The 14,456-nt window shown below is 42.0% G+C and overlaps 1 protein-coding gene and 1 non-coding gene across 22 annotated transcripts in view; both read right to left on the bottom strand.

The window, feature by feature from the left end:
• Rnf14 (ring finger protein 14) overlaps window positions 1-14,456 on the bottom strand; it is a 40,393-nt gene that overhangs the window by 13,151 nt on the left and 12,786 nt on the right. The window contains exons 1-6 of one of the 21 annotated variants that reach the window (NM_001361269.1): window positions 7,904-8,067; window positions 7,127-7,236; window positions 6,307-6,393; window positions 4,776-4,948; window positions 4,112-4,273; window positions 2,895-3,046 (exon numbers count right to left, since the gene is read on the bottom strand). In NM_001361269.1, coding sequence (NP_001348198.1) covers window positions 2,895-3,046; window positions 4,112-4,265 — 306 coding nt within the window. In that variant the 5' untranslated portion in view covers window positions 4,266-4,273; window positions 4,776-4,948; window positions 6,307-6,393; window positions 7,127-7,236; window positions 7,904-8,067. Of the gene's footprint in view, window positions 1-2,894; window positions 3,047-4,111; window positions 4,274-4,775; window positions 4,949-5,681; window positions 5,893-6,306; window positions 6,394-7,126; window positions 7,237-7,270; window positions 7,431-7,496; window positions 8,102-12,009; window positions 12,136-14,456 lie in introns of those variants that run through there. The other 20 variants (NM_001361265.1, XM_030250548.1, NM_001361268.1 and 17 more) reach the window with 20 other exon arrangements.
• On the bottom strand, window positions 6,661-6,765 carry Gm23205. Its single transcript, XR_003952715.1, has one exon. It is a non-coding gene; the product is annotated as a U6 spliceosomal RNA (small nuclear RNA).

The following is a 14,456-nucleotide window of genomic DNA, read 5'->3' as shown; positions in this document are numbered from 1 at the left end:
GGAGCAGAGGGAAGCAGAGTGCCACTGGCCCTGAGCAGTAATCCCAGGCCCTCCACGTGTTCTGCTGCCAAAAACCAAGCGCTCACTTCCATCAAAGTTAAACTGTTTTAACTTTTCCATCTAAAACTGGTCCTTCTCATTAGGAAGTCAGGCATAAGAGGATTTCCCAATAGAAATGCAAAATATTTGTAGCTGGAGCTCAGAAATTATAAGCAGCTTTTCTTTTTTTCAGGTAAACACCTACAAACAAGCCCTTCCAGATGGCAAGCAAATTTTGTAAATTAAATCCCAATGAAAAAATACCATTTTCTGTTCCTTGCTCTGTATGGTGCTTCTGATAATTCTGCATGCGCACTTACTTAATATTTACTGACATCTAAAGCTTTTTCGTATTTGCTTCAAGCTTTTAATATGAATCATGCTTTTTGAGAAACCTGCTAAAATACATAAAATGTAAGACATATTTATTTTAGGAGTTTTATTTTATTTGTTTTACACGTACGAGTGCTTTGCCTGCATATATACAGAAGCGAGCACTGGAGTCCCTGAAGTTGGAGTTATAGATGGTTGTGAACTGGCAATGTGGTGCTGGGAGTTAAACCAGGGTCCCCTGCAAAAACAACAAATGTTCTTGACCACTGAGCCATCACCTCTTTAGCCCCAAAGTGTAATAACTATTTTTAAGATTTATTTATTTATGTATATGAGTATACTGTAGCTGTCTTCAGACACACCAGAAGAGGACATCAGACTCCATTACAGACAGCTGTGAGCCACCATGTGGTTGCTGGGAATTGAACTCAGGACCTCTGGAAGAGCAGTCAGTGCTCTTAACCACGGAGTCATCTCTTTAGCAGGTGTAATAACTATTTAAAGAGGAAGCTCTGCATGCCATGTAACTGAAGTTTGATAAAGAGGCCATTCTTTTTCCTCCAGTTCCACTTCAGAAGAGACATGCATATAAATGTGAAGTAGGGAATAGAGAGGAGAGAGAGGTGTATACGGTGGAGTAGGGAAAAAAACTAGATAACTCGACGCACTCCTGATTCTATCTATCCATCCATCAGAGAATGACAGGAACATGTGTCCATTTTACAGGTAAAATCCACAATGCTATGGAGTCAAGGTATAGCAACAAAGACTGAACTAAGAAACACAACTATAAAGGCACACGCCTTTAATCATAGCACTCGGAAGGCAGAGGCAGGCAGATATCTGTGAGTTTGAAGCCAGCCTGGTTTACAAAGTGAATTTCAGGACAGTCAGGACTGTTACACAGAGAAACCTTGTCAGTCTTGAATATCAAAATCAAAATCAAAAAGAAAAACAAAAGAAAAAGAAAAAGAAAAAAAGAAACACAACCAATTAAAACATGGAAAGTAATGAACCCTTCCCTATGTCCTAGTACCCCAAAGCTAGCAGTAAGTAGATACACTAAGATCTGAAAGTCATATATCCAATTAACCTATCCTTTTTATGTGCATGTGTTTAAAGCACGTGAAAGTATGCAGAGTATTAGTAACTCTATGGATCTCTAAACATCTGAAGAACTTGCTTAATGTCAGTGGTCACAAATGGTAGCCTCAACAGATAATGAGCTACTTTCTACCTACTGCTTCTGGCTAGTTATTACAGTATCCTTTTCTAGTCTACAGGCATTATCCCCTTTAAAGTTTAACTTCCTTTTAAAACTGTAATCTTAATTCTTGCAAAGGTACCTTTATAGAAAAGCTTAGGTGGGAGAACAAAAACTGTAATATAAAATCAAGTGGGTTGTTGTACACATATAATCCCAGCTCTCAGAGAGCGGAGGGAGGAGGATTCATGAGATTTAGCCCAGCCTGGGCTTTGTAGCAAAACTCTATCTTCAGAAATAAACAAACATATCAAAACTGTATGACTAAAGGGAAAAACTAATGATCTGCTTCCTTGAGGTCAACAATAGACAGCTTTTGTCTTAATATCAGCTTATCGATCTTCATAACTTCAAGAAAAGTAGCTATTGATCTATCTCATCTCAGAACACTGTACTAGCTTCAAGTCATATTTACATCTTAATCAAACCCTGAGGTTGAAGAGAGGCACTTGAAGGCTCCAGACATAAAAGACAGAGTCAGAAATGCTAATTACCCTAGTTTGATCAATACATGCTCTACACAACTGAAATATCACACTTGGCCCCATAAATATGTACAATTATTACCTACTAATAGACAAGTTGATATTATTAGGAAAGGATAAACAGCACAGAGAGAAAGAAGGCTTTCAATGTAAGGTATCAAGTCTCAGAAAGTATGCACAAGAACTGCACACATTTCCATTAGTGTGCACCTACAACTAAGTGACAATTATCCATTACTAATATACAGATTTTATGGAGAAGCATCTATTACATTTATGCAGGAATTTGCTTATTATAGAAATTTAGCTCAATTTTCTGTTGTAATTACAATTAAATCTTTGATTTAAGGAATGAATAAGTAAGAAAAATAATATCATTATCTAAGGAAAATAAGGAGGACTTTGTCTCAAGAAAAAGAAACAATACACTTGATTAAAAACCATTGCTGTTGCAATGCATAAGGATTAATTAAGTTTTGTTTACTGCCATTCTTTCTTTCTCCAGTACTGAGGCTAAAACCCAGGACCTTGCACATGTGAGGTAAGAATTCTTTCTACCTCTGAGCCACATCCCCAGCCCTGCCATTCTTCTAAAATCATCAAGCATTTTCAATTCATTAGCATTAGGATTCATGAACACTAGGGGGAAATTTACAAAATCAAATCCATTTGTTCTTTATGCACTGAATTAAAGATCACCAAGGTAGTCTTCAATTAAAGACGATGTTAAAAGTTTCTAAAAACGGATAGGAGAAATTAAGTTTTGGGTCTACCTGAGTTGGTGACAGCCATTTGCCACTAAGTGTGAATGAAGGTGGGGAGGAGGATGGATAATCTGGTGGCAGTTCAAAGTTCAGCACAAGTGGTGGCAGAAAGCAAATGGTGTATTCAAAGCCACTATTCTGGAGAGACTCATTTGAATTGCCTGAACCAAAAACAAAAATCAGAAAGGATCAGTTCATCAACACTGGAGTGTCCCAAACTACCGAGCAGGGCTCAGCCCTGAGGCTGTAGTCAAGGGGACAAAACCCTCCCGAAGCACCGTCCATCCCTTACGTTAAGTTCCTAGTCTCTGCCTTCAAAAACAAAACAAAACAAAACAACACCTTTTAAGCCCTTGAAAATCTACTTAGGTGCTGTGTGATGTATAAAGCCACACAACTCATTCTTGTAAACACTTCCTGGTACAATTCCTAACACTAAGGACCAAGTCATGAACAATGTTTGTTTAACTGTTGATTTATAGTAGACAAAGACACAATCTAGAGAAAAAGACATTTATTTCTATGAGACAACTACGACTTACTAAGACCAGCACATGCCAACTAGTCATGAATCAGTTTGTGCCAACAAAATATTATCAGGCTTGAGGACATAACACGGCACACAACACAGCCACAGGCTCATCTAAGTGATCTCAGCTTCTAGAGAAACGTTGTGAGAAAATGTGCATCAAGAGCTCTGCAAAGGAACCACAGTTTTGATTTTCTCCAATAAAAGGTGGCAGAGGAAGAGCATGCCCCACACCTGCCCCACACCTGCCCCACACCTGTCCCATTCCTGTAGCCCTGATTCTAGAAATCAAGCAGAAATCAACCATGTGGCCCTCCAGGGAGTGTCAAGAACCCTTCGCAGCAACACATTACTGTCTGCTTCCTTTTATTACCTCCGATAATCAACAGCTGTACTGATCAACTACTAATTAGAAGACTAGCTGCATAAAATATGCAGGATATATCTCAACTCAATGGCCAAAAAAGCAGGATCAAATGGAAAATTTTTTCACCCCTCCCCTAGTTTTCTTTTAAAACAGAAAATACACTAAATCTGTGTCACTAATACTTATCAATAATCCCTTAGGACTGTAGACACAAACGACAAATAAAGTTTAAGAAATTGAGAATAATTTCTATTTAGAAAAAGCTATGTTAAGATATTAACTAAATAGATAAAATATCTAATTAAAAATAAAAAGGTATTATTAACTAACCGCTCACGAATATCTTAAAATTCTGTGGCAGATCCAAATAGATCCTGGTTTCTCCTCCTTGGACAGACTCAGCTTTTCTAAATTCATCCGCATCATAAATACTCGCCAGGGCCAGTAGTTCATCCTCCTGGGCTTCCAGGTCTTCTGCCGACATTGAACTTGCTGGATCGAAGACAATCATTCAAAGCAGTTAACAAAAGAATGCACACAATGGGAGAGGTTTCATGGTATATAAAACTTCCTCACAAACAACTGCAAAGGACTTCGCCATCCTCTTTCCTGCTGACTCCTCAGGCATCCCAGAGCTAACAGCTGGTCACTGTGTACTTAATGACTAATCCAGGAAGACAACTTTGCCTTGCTTCCTACAACTACTTTCTGAAACTGAAATGGGGTCTGAAACAAAAGTGAGAGCACAGTTTGCATCCTAAAAGATGAAGATGCTGCTACAAAATATGAAAAGCATTTTAAGGACTCCATTTTCTTTCTTCTCAATTTTTTTCTAAACCTCCCATATCTGAAACAATTCTGTTTAATATATATATATAGATATATAGATATAGATATAGATATAGATATAGCTTTCCCTCAGCAGTTGTTAAGGTCCGCTTAAGCTTAGCCCTGTCTAAAGCACAGACATGTTCCATTTGAGGTCACATAGTACCTGTTAGTAACAACCAGGAGAAAAGGATATTAATGCTGCTGCAATCTGTATTTCACTTTGGCTTGGAATTTGTGCAAATCCCATTTATTTTCTAGCCAGTGAAGTTAGACTGAAGTTGGATAAGAAACCAAGATGTGAGATTTGCGTCCGATATACTACAGAAAGTCTGCCATCTGCAAGACAGAAACAGGGAAGATGTGTGAGGATCCTCTTCAGGTCCTATCTGTACTATCATGACTTCAGCCAACTCTCCATCTACCACACCAACTCTGATCCACAGGTAGTATTACTCTCCCAGGACAGATTGGGTCACATGGTTACAGGGCAAGCACATGTTCCCCAGTAATAACACCTTATCAGCGGCCCTCAGCCTGCAACTGAGGTGGTTATAAGAGGTGACACCATGCCCAACAAGTATCTTAAATTTGGTTTGTTTTTTTTTTTTTTTTTTTTTTGCTTTCTCCCTCTTTCTTCTACTTTCTTCTACTTCTGTTCCTTTGTTCCCTATCCCCTCTGGCTTTTATTCTCACCTGCTAATAAATTAGCCTGGAAAGTGACATAGTTAACTCTCAAGGTAGGATAACATTTTAAAACAGAACCAGGGCATACATATGTGGAATGGAAGATTTACTCAATGTTTACAGCCAGGCCTCCATGACTGAGGCTCTAGCTCCATGGGAGAATAACCTCTAAATTGGAGTTTAGTTTTAGAGAAGTGTGGTCCACAGGTGGGCTATGGGATGTGAGAAACATCTTGAAATCATGTGTAAACATGTTACATAAAACTTTAATTTTTAAACCATGTTTTCAGAAATGATTCCCAAATAAGTCATACCATAATTAGTATCATAATTAGTTTATCTTATAAAACACCAAAGTGTATGGTACTAAGTCCAATCACATTACCTTAACTGAATCTTTAACAATCTGACCAGAAACTAGCACAAGCTAAGGCCAGGATTAAGCCTTTTGTTTCATTGTAAACAGATAGGAGAGATGTATTTATTGACTTCATGGTTTTAGGTTAGCATTCTCCATCTTGTCTGCAAATCAGAATCTCCCGAGGAAACTGCTTTTTGAAATTCCAGTACCCAGGTGGGGCGGTGGCACTCGCCTTTAATCCCAGCACTTGGGAGGCAGAGGCAGGCAGATTTCTGAGTTTGAGGCCAGCCTGGTCTACAGAACAAGTTCCAGGACAGCCAGGGCTACACAGAGAAACCCTGTCTTGAAAAAACAAACAAATAACAATAACAAAACTCTAATACCCAGGCCATATTAAAGATCAATTAAGTCAGGCCTCTATTTCCCACCCGCTTTGGCTTTTAGTCTCATCTGCTCATAAATTAACCTTGCAGGTGGCATAACTCTAAAGGCAGGAAAACATCTTAAAACAATCATGGGTTCAGCTTCGCAGTCTGTAGACATCAGCTACAAGAAGGCTTCACTGCATCATTTTCATACGTAATTTGCTTCTGTTCAAATCCCTCCCCATTTAGCCTTGAACTCCTAGGCTGGCAGTGGTGGCATATACCTTTAATCCCAGTACCCAGGCGCACAGGTTGGCAGATCTCTGTGAGTTCCAGCCTGGTCTACAGAGCGAGTTCTAGGACAGCCAGGGCTACAAAAAGAAACCCTGTCTTGAAAAATCGAAACCAAAACCAAACCAAAACAAACAAACACTCAAAAAGAAAAAAATTCCTCCCCCTTTCTCTCCATCCTGCTTTGTACCCATCCCCCTTTAGCACCTCCTCCCCTTTCAGCATTCACGTCACATGTGTTCTATTATCCCCCTCCCTTCCTGAAAAATCTCTATTTCCCCTCTCAGTCTTCTTTCTAATTGCATAACCTATCCCCACAATCACTCTCACATACACACACACACAAACAAAATACAGAACACTTCATAAGTTTGCATGTCATTCTGGCACCAGGCCTTGCTAATCTCTGTATCATTTCAATTTCAGTATAAGTGCGTCCAGAGAAAGCATACTTCTAGATTTCCAAGAAGTACAGATCCAGACCGATAATCCTTACTCCAAAATACACCTCTTTGTGACAGTCCCCTCATTCTACCTGGCCGCAACTCAACTAAAAGGCTGGGTCCAGGTGGCCCTTAATTCAGTTTGCTAGCTTTCACTTCCTCTGAATCCATCCACTTAACCTTTGGGGGCAACTTCTAAAGTCCCACCTCCACATAATAGTTTCCCAACAGACACCGTCTTCTTTAAAAAAACGAACCTTGCATTTCCTTTCCTACTAGCCTGCATTAGTCCTTTACGTAACAAGCCCAAGTCTCTTCCATCTATCTATTATCTTAGCATCAAGCCATGCCCTGGACACTGAGAAAATACCTGGAGTAAAATGCAATGCGCAGGACTGAAGGACCAGGGGCACAGCAGTCAGTAACCACTTCGTCACATTCCACTCCTAGAAGGAAGTTGGGACGGTTGTCACAGTAACACTGGTAAGAACAGTAACAATTAGTAAGTTCTTACCGGTGTCAGGCACTGGACTAAGCCCTTTCGGTGCACTAACTGACGCTAGACTCCACAACCACCTGAAGCAAGTCTTATTACTACTTCATTAATCAAAAATAGACAGATGACAGCCTGGGCTCTTTTCTGGACATAAAATGCGTATTTCTTCATCTGTAAGCTGGGAACAAGAATAAACCCTGGCAGCATCAAACAGACAAAATTTAATTAAGCTACTGTTGCAAACCGGAAGCCACTCCAGCAGAACGTGACGCCCCTCCTCCGCCGGGTTTTCCTAGCTTGGGAAAATCCGATTCATCTTCCCGGCCACTCCCTGCAGGCTCAGGCGCTGGCGCTGGGGTCAGCCGGGGTGTCGCCCCGCCGTCTGCCAATCGCCATGCAGACGTGTTTGTACGCCGCCCCAGCAACAGCGGACAGGATCGGGCAGGGCTACAGGCCCGGGGCTAGCAACGGCGTGGAGGAACGGTCCCCGGGGCGTGCCAGAGGCGCAAGGCCCATCCGCCCCGCCCTGTCCCCTAGGCGCCCACGGAGCGGGCCGCCTCGCTCCTCCCCGGGCCGGAGAGCCCGGTGTCCACAGGGCAAGCCCGGTCACTCGGCTCTGCCTCGCGCGCTCACAGCGCCTCCCCGTCGTACCTTCCGGCCGCTCAGCCGAGCCGGGCCCTAAAGTTCCGCAGGATGCCCTTGACTGGGCCTCGGCAGACGCTTGCCGGCCAGGCCTGCAGACCAGCCGCAGCACCTGAGCACCGCCTCTTCCGTCTCCAGAGCTGTCAGCTGAGAGGGGCGGATGCCAGCGGAGGGTGGGCTCTGCGCAGCCGCCCTCAGCGCGGCTGGCTCCTGCGCGCCCTCTACAGGCCGTGGCCCCTCGCTGCAGGAGCCTCCACCTACAGAATGTGCAAGCTTCAAACCCTCAAATTTGTACAAACGTAGGTTCTGAAGAGCGAGAGTTTTTAACCAATCGCTAAACGTGAACCTGAAGTAACGGTCCACCTAGGGGCAAAGACCCCCTTCATAGTCAATCCCAGACCTGGGATTCACACCTTGAGGTGAATGCTGCATCCAGCGTTCCATGTTTCCCTTAATAACGCATTAACTCACTGCATTTTTTAACTGCTGCATTTATCGAGGCTTCAAGCACTGTGCTTAGAGCTATATGTACATTTTTCTGCTCTTTACCAAAGTCTTATTATTCGGGTTCTGTTTGCTAGTCTCTTTTACATAGGAAATTGAGACTCAGCTTCAACACATTACTAAAAGCCACAATGATTATTGACATAATTAGCTGGATTTAAAATTACATCTCGCCAGACAGTGGTGGCACATGTCTCTAATTCCCTCTAGTTCCAGCACTTGGGAGGCAGAGGCAGGAGAATTTCTGAGTTCGAGGCCAGCCTGGTCTACAGAGTGAGTTCCAGGACAGCCAGGGCTACACAGAGAAACCCTGTCTCGAAAAACTAACTAACTAACTAACTAACTAACTAACTAACTAGCATCTCCTCTTACTTCACAGCATAGTACAAACATTAGCTAAAATGGACCAGATATTTAAATGTGAGAGGCATAGCTATACAACTCTAGGAAGTAACTATGGGAGCAGGATCTTCAAGAACTCAAAGAAGACATAGTTTTAAGAAACATAAATTGGATTTATAAAAATTAGAAATATTGAGAGGGGGATAGAATAGGGAATTTCCAAAGGGGAGACCTGGAAAGGGAATAACATTTGAAATGCAAGTAAAGAAAATATCCAATAAAAGAAAAAATGCAATGCTGTTAGGACAGATATGGCTGGGAGAAGAAACACAGACTGCTGCATACTAAAAGAGAAAGAAAAATGCCTGCTTCAACAATTTTTCTAAGACATCATGTATTTACCCACTCTTAGTTAAGCAAGGAATGGTTTCAATCGAAAATATCCTCCCTGTTAACAGGTTAAAACATGATCAACAGTTAAATAAACTATCATGAGCCTGTGGGGGGAAAAATTAGAAATATTTGTGTTTCAATGGACCCTACTAAGGAAGTAAAAAGACAACCCAAACTATAGAAAGTTTGGCTGGTTCTCAGAAAAGTTAAATAATATGCAATAATTCTACTCTTAGGTATAATACTCAGGAGAACTAAAAAACTATATTCGCATAAATAGTTGATTATAAACATACACAGCAGCAGTGCGTACGAGAACTAAAAAATGGAAATCCAAAACTCCATCAATGAATGAATAGAATGTGATATATCCAAAAATAGAATATTACTCAGCAATTAAAAACAATATACAAATACATGCTCCAACACGAATGAACCTGGAAAACATTATGCCAAGTGGAAGAAGTCAGATATAAAAGGCCACATTTTATATTTTCCCACTTCTATGAAATGTCTGTAGTAAGCAAAGTGGCAGCAAGTAGGTCAGTGGCTATCAGGAAGGTTATGGGATGTAACCATTAATATTTTTGAGGAATAGAACAATGTAGAATTAGCAGTAACCATTGTACAATTTGGTGGATGTATTAGACACCACTGATTGTATATTTTTTTAAACAGTTAACTTTTTAGTACAGGTGAATTGTATCTTGATTACACAAGAGGGGACTTATATAGCGTTAATATGTGACATTTAAGCAGAATACAGAAATGTCCTGCTTCTGGAAACCATCAAGCTAGTGTGCTTCAAATGCTCTAATAAGCTCCCATTCTCATTCTGTATCCTTCCCCAACCCCTAGAAAAGTAGATTGCAGATCTGGGACTCTCGACCAAGCATATAAGAATCTTCAGGTCTTAGCCAAGTGAGAGACCCTGGAACAGATAACAAATGAAATACATACCCTTTAAAGATGCAAAGGGAGAAAAGAGACCCTCCTATGAAACCAAATACCTCAAGATCTCTCAGATGTAAAGAGCAAAGGGGTTCAAGAATCACCTCACGAGAGTCTCAAGGTTGGAGCTGGGGGTAGATTGTGACATCATGCCATGACCTCACACCAGAGGTCACAGCACAGCACTGAGAGGAAGGGAATGTTTCAAAGTAGAGTTAAGAATTTGATGGCAGGGCTGGTGAGATGGCTCAGTGGGTAAGAGCACCTGACTGCTCTTCTGAAGGTCCAGAGTTCAAATCCCAGCAACCACATGGTGGCTCACAACCATCCGTAACGAGATCTGACTCCCTCTTCTGGAGTGTCTGAGGACAGCTACAATGTACTTCCATATAATAAATAAATAAATAAATAAATAAATCTTTAAAAAAAAAGAAAAAAAGAATTTGATGGTAATTAAAAGCAAATTAAAGATTTGGACTATAGCTTTGAGAAAAAGATTGGCTAGAATCTTTTAATAAACTTGTCATTAGACTCCATGAAAACAGCAGGTTTTTCTCTCTTTGGTTTCACACGCCTGGTTAAAGTTTTCTGACTGGTCTTTCCCCTTGTGTCTAACTCTCTATTAAGTATTTATATACATTATCTCATTTAAAAGCCCAGGACCCAATGACTTAGGTAATTTTGTCTTCCTGTTTTGTAAAGGAAGACATGGTGTCACTAGGAAGAAATGATCTTTCCAATACTGCTACAGTGATGCAGACAAGGTTCCTCATGGTCTGACTCTTCTGTAGCCTGTGAGAGGATTAGAATTTGCGGCAATAAATAATGCAGAGGAAGACATAGTTCTGTCCCAAAGCTGTAAAATCGAAGGCCTTATGGACGTTAGCTTCAAAGTTTATGACATAATGAAGCCAGGCTTGGTGGCACATGCCTAAATCCCAGCATTTAGGAGGCTCAGGCAAGAGTCTGAGGCTAGCCTGTGCTACATAGTGAAATGAATCCCAGATTGTATGGCCTACAGATTAAACCCTACCTCGGGGCGGGGGGGGGGGGGGTTGCTATCAAGATGTAAAGTGAATAAATAAATAAAAACAAAACAAAAGCCGGGCGTAGTGGCATACTCCTTTTAATCCCAGCACTTGGGAGGCAGAGGCAGGTGAATTTCTGAGTCTGGTCTACAGAGTGAGTTCCAGGACAGCCAAGGCTACACAGAGAAACCCTGTCTTGGGGGGGGGGGGAACCCTATCTCCAAAATAAATAAATAAATAAACAAACAAACAAATAAATAGGTTTATTGGATAATGATAGATAAGAGTAAGAACTCAGAGAGTGGAAAAGATCTAACTCCGTCCTCTGTCCACAGGTGAGAGGCCCAGGTGTAGAAGAATGGAGTAGCTAAGCAGATGTGTAGACCCAGATCATGAGTAGAGTGGACATGAGTCATTCCGTGGGATGGTTAGTGCAGAAGTCAACAGACTTTCCACACTCATTGCCCTCCACTGGGCCTCAGGAACTCACTTCCCAGGCACACGGCCTCCTTTTCAGAGACCACCATCGACAAGCACCCCTGAACCAGGCCCTTTATGCTTAGAGACAACAGCAGTGTGGAAAAATGAGTTCTGCCCAGTCCCAGAAGGATACTGGAGCTGGTGAGCCCTGCCTAGCACAGAAATACCATCAACCTTTGAATTTTTAATTTTTTTTCAGATCTGGGGATTGAACCCAAGGACTTACTTATATTAGGGCAGCATTCTATCACTATGCTATCCCACTGTAGTTGTTTAAGTATCCCTCTTAGTATAGTTTAAGGCATTTGAACAGTTGGTCCCTCGCTGTTGGCACTGTTAGGGGGAAGTTTAGGCTGTGTGGCCTGGCTGAAGGAAGTGTGTCACTGGGGGGTGGGCTTTAAAACTGAAGAGCCTTACCTGTTTCCAGTTTGTTCGCTCCACTCAGACTTGCAGCTCAAGATGCACATGCTCCCAGCTTCCTGTTTCTGCCACCTTGCCTGCCTCTTGCTCCCATGCTCTCAGATGTGATATACTCTTGGTCCTCTGAAATCATAAATTATAAGCCCAAATGAACTTTCTTCTAGACATTGCCTTGGTTGTAGTGTTTCATCACAGCAACAGAAAGTAACTGAGATAGATATTGGTACCAGATAGTGGGCTGTAACTGTGAAGAACCTGGCCTTTTTTTTTTTTTTTTTTTATGTAAATACACTGTAGCTGTCTTCAGATACCCCAGAAGAGGGCATCAGATTTCATTACGGGTGGTTGTGAGCCACCATGTGGTTGCTGGGATTTGAACTCATGACCTTCAGAAGAGCAGTCGGCACTCTTAACTGCTGAGCCATCTCTCCAGCCCCCCCCCCCCCTTTTTTTGGACGAATTTGGAAGACTAGAAAAGTGGTTGCATGCTGTAAGCAGAGTGTAACGAGCTGCCTTGGGATCTTGTAAGAGAGTGCTGAAAATAATGAGTTCTGTGGAGACGCGGTTCAAGAGATTTTTAGAAGGGAATAATATGAGCAGTTGTGCTAGGGGCCGGGCCATTCCTGTGATATTTTAACAAAGAATGTGGCTGCCTTCTGCCATTGTCCTAAGAACTTGCCTGAGGCTAAATAAGCAGCTACAGGCTCATTTCTTTGGTGGAGGCAAATTCAAGACGGTACACTATTTAATCTGTGGTGTGGCTATTCTTAATGACTTCTATACAGGTCTACCAAAAAAAAAAAAAAAAAAAAAAAGCCAATGAGGCAGAGAGAAATACGAAGTGCATCATTTGAAGAGAACTCCAGGAGACTCAGCTATGTCTGAGGCTTGTGCTGAAAGAGGCAACGGAATTAAGAGAGGCCTCAGGGTCTGCAGTGGACTGTGAAGGGATGGGCACCCTCAGGGAAAAGCCACACCCAGCTAAGCTTCTAACTTGCACAAGAGCCTGAGTCCTTCTTCTGCTCCTAAAGAACAGCTGAACATAAAAAGCTCTGCCCATGTGATTGAAGGGGGCAAGGTCCATCCACGCTAGCAGCTGACCTTAGCAATGTCTGTTTGGGTCTGCCTTTAGAGGCACAAAGGATGCCATAGTGGAGGGATTGTGTTTTCCCATTCATTAGAAAGTCAACTAAGACACCCAGTGGCTCTCACCATTGAGCTTGTCACTGTGTATTTGTTCCCCATGAGGATATTAAGGGAATCTGAAAACTTGACTATTATTTTTTCATGGAGGTTTCATCCTAAAGACAAAATGAAACAAACCAATGATAAATTAATAGGCAGAAGCATGCAAATAACCCTGTTATGAATAGTTAACAGAATCCTAAGCATGCACGAGGTCCTGCTGGAAGAAGCTGTTTACTGACTGAGCTAAATGTACGGCAGCTCAACACACAGCCATCGCCATGATCAGCATCATCAACCTAGCTGTCACCATCCCTATCTTATTAGTTTTTTTAAGTTTCTGATTATGCGAGTGTGTGTGTGAAAGTATGTGCACATAAGTACATAAGGATGAGACCAGAGGCATCAGGTCCCCTTAGAACTGAAGCTACAGGTGAATGTAGGACAGCTAACATGGATGCAGCCAGCCAAACTCAGGTCCGCTACGAGAGCAGAATATATGTGCTCCTAATTGCTAAGAGATGTCTTCAGCCCCTTCACCCTGTTTTAAAGCTGAGAATTGTTGTTGTTGAGTCTAGGACTGAACCCAGAGCCTTGTGCTTGCTGGCACGCACTCTACCACTGAACTAAACTCCAAGTCCCAAAGCTGAAAAATTGACTACAGAGAGGTCATTAGTTTACCATTGTCTCTGACAGGGTAAATAACAGAGCAAAGCCATGACCCTGGACAGCTAAGAGTCCTGAGCCTGCATCATCATCTCTAGTGCCATGCTTGGACCAACTCAACACTTTTCACAAATAAAGTGCTCAGTTGGGCCCGTAGGGAAAAATAGTCAGATCACTGGTGTAACTGGGGAAAAATAGTCAGATCACTGGTGTAACTGGGGAAAAATAGTCAGATCACTGGTGTAACTGGGGAAAAATAGTCAGATCACTGGTGTAACTGGGGAAAAATAGTCAGATCACTGGTGTAACTGGGGAAAAATAGTCAGATCACTGGTGTAACTGGGGAAAAATAGTCAGATCACTGGTGTAACTGGGGAAAAATAGTCAGATCACTGGTGTAACTGGCTTCCTGAATCAGTGCAGTCCAAGCAATTCCATGGGTCATCCCAGGATGACCTAAAGACAGATCTCTACAGAGGCTTCAGGTGGCTGACAGCATGGCGTATTTCCTGTACCTTTGATACAAGATAAAATCTGATTACAATAATAGGCACAGAATGGTCCTGTTTATACTTGCAACCTGGCAATTTATT

The sequence above is a fragment of the Mus musculus genome, chromosome 18, assembly GCF_000001635.26.
Source record: "Mus musculus strain C57BL/6J chromosome 18, GRCm38.p6 C57BL/6J".
Taxonomy (NCBI): domain Eukaryota; kingdom Metazoa; phylum Chordata; class Mammalia; order Rodentia; family Muridae; genus Mus; species Mus musculus.
This window is presented reverse-complemented; position numbering and strand designations above follow the sequence as displayed.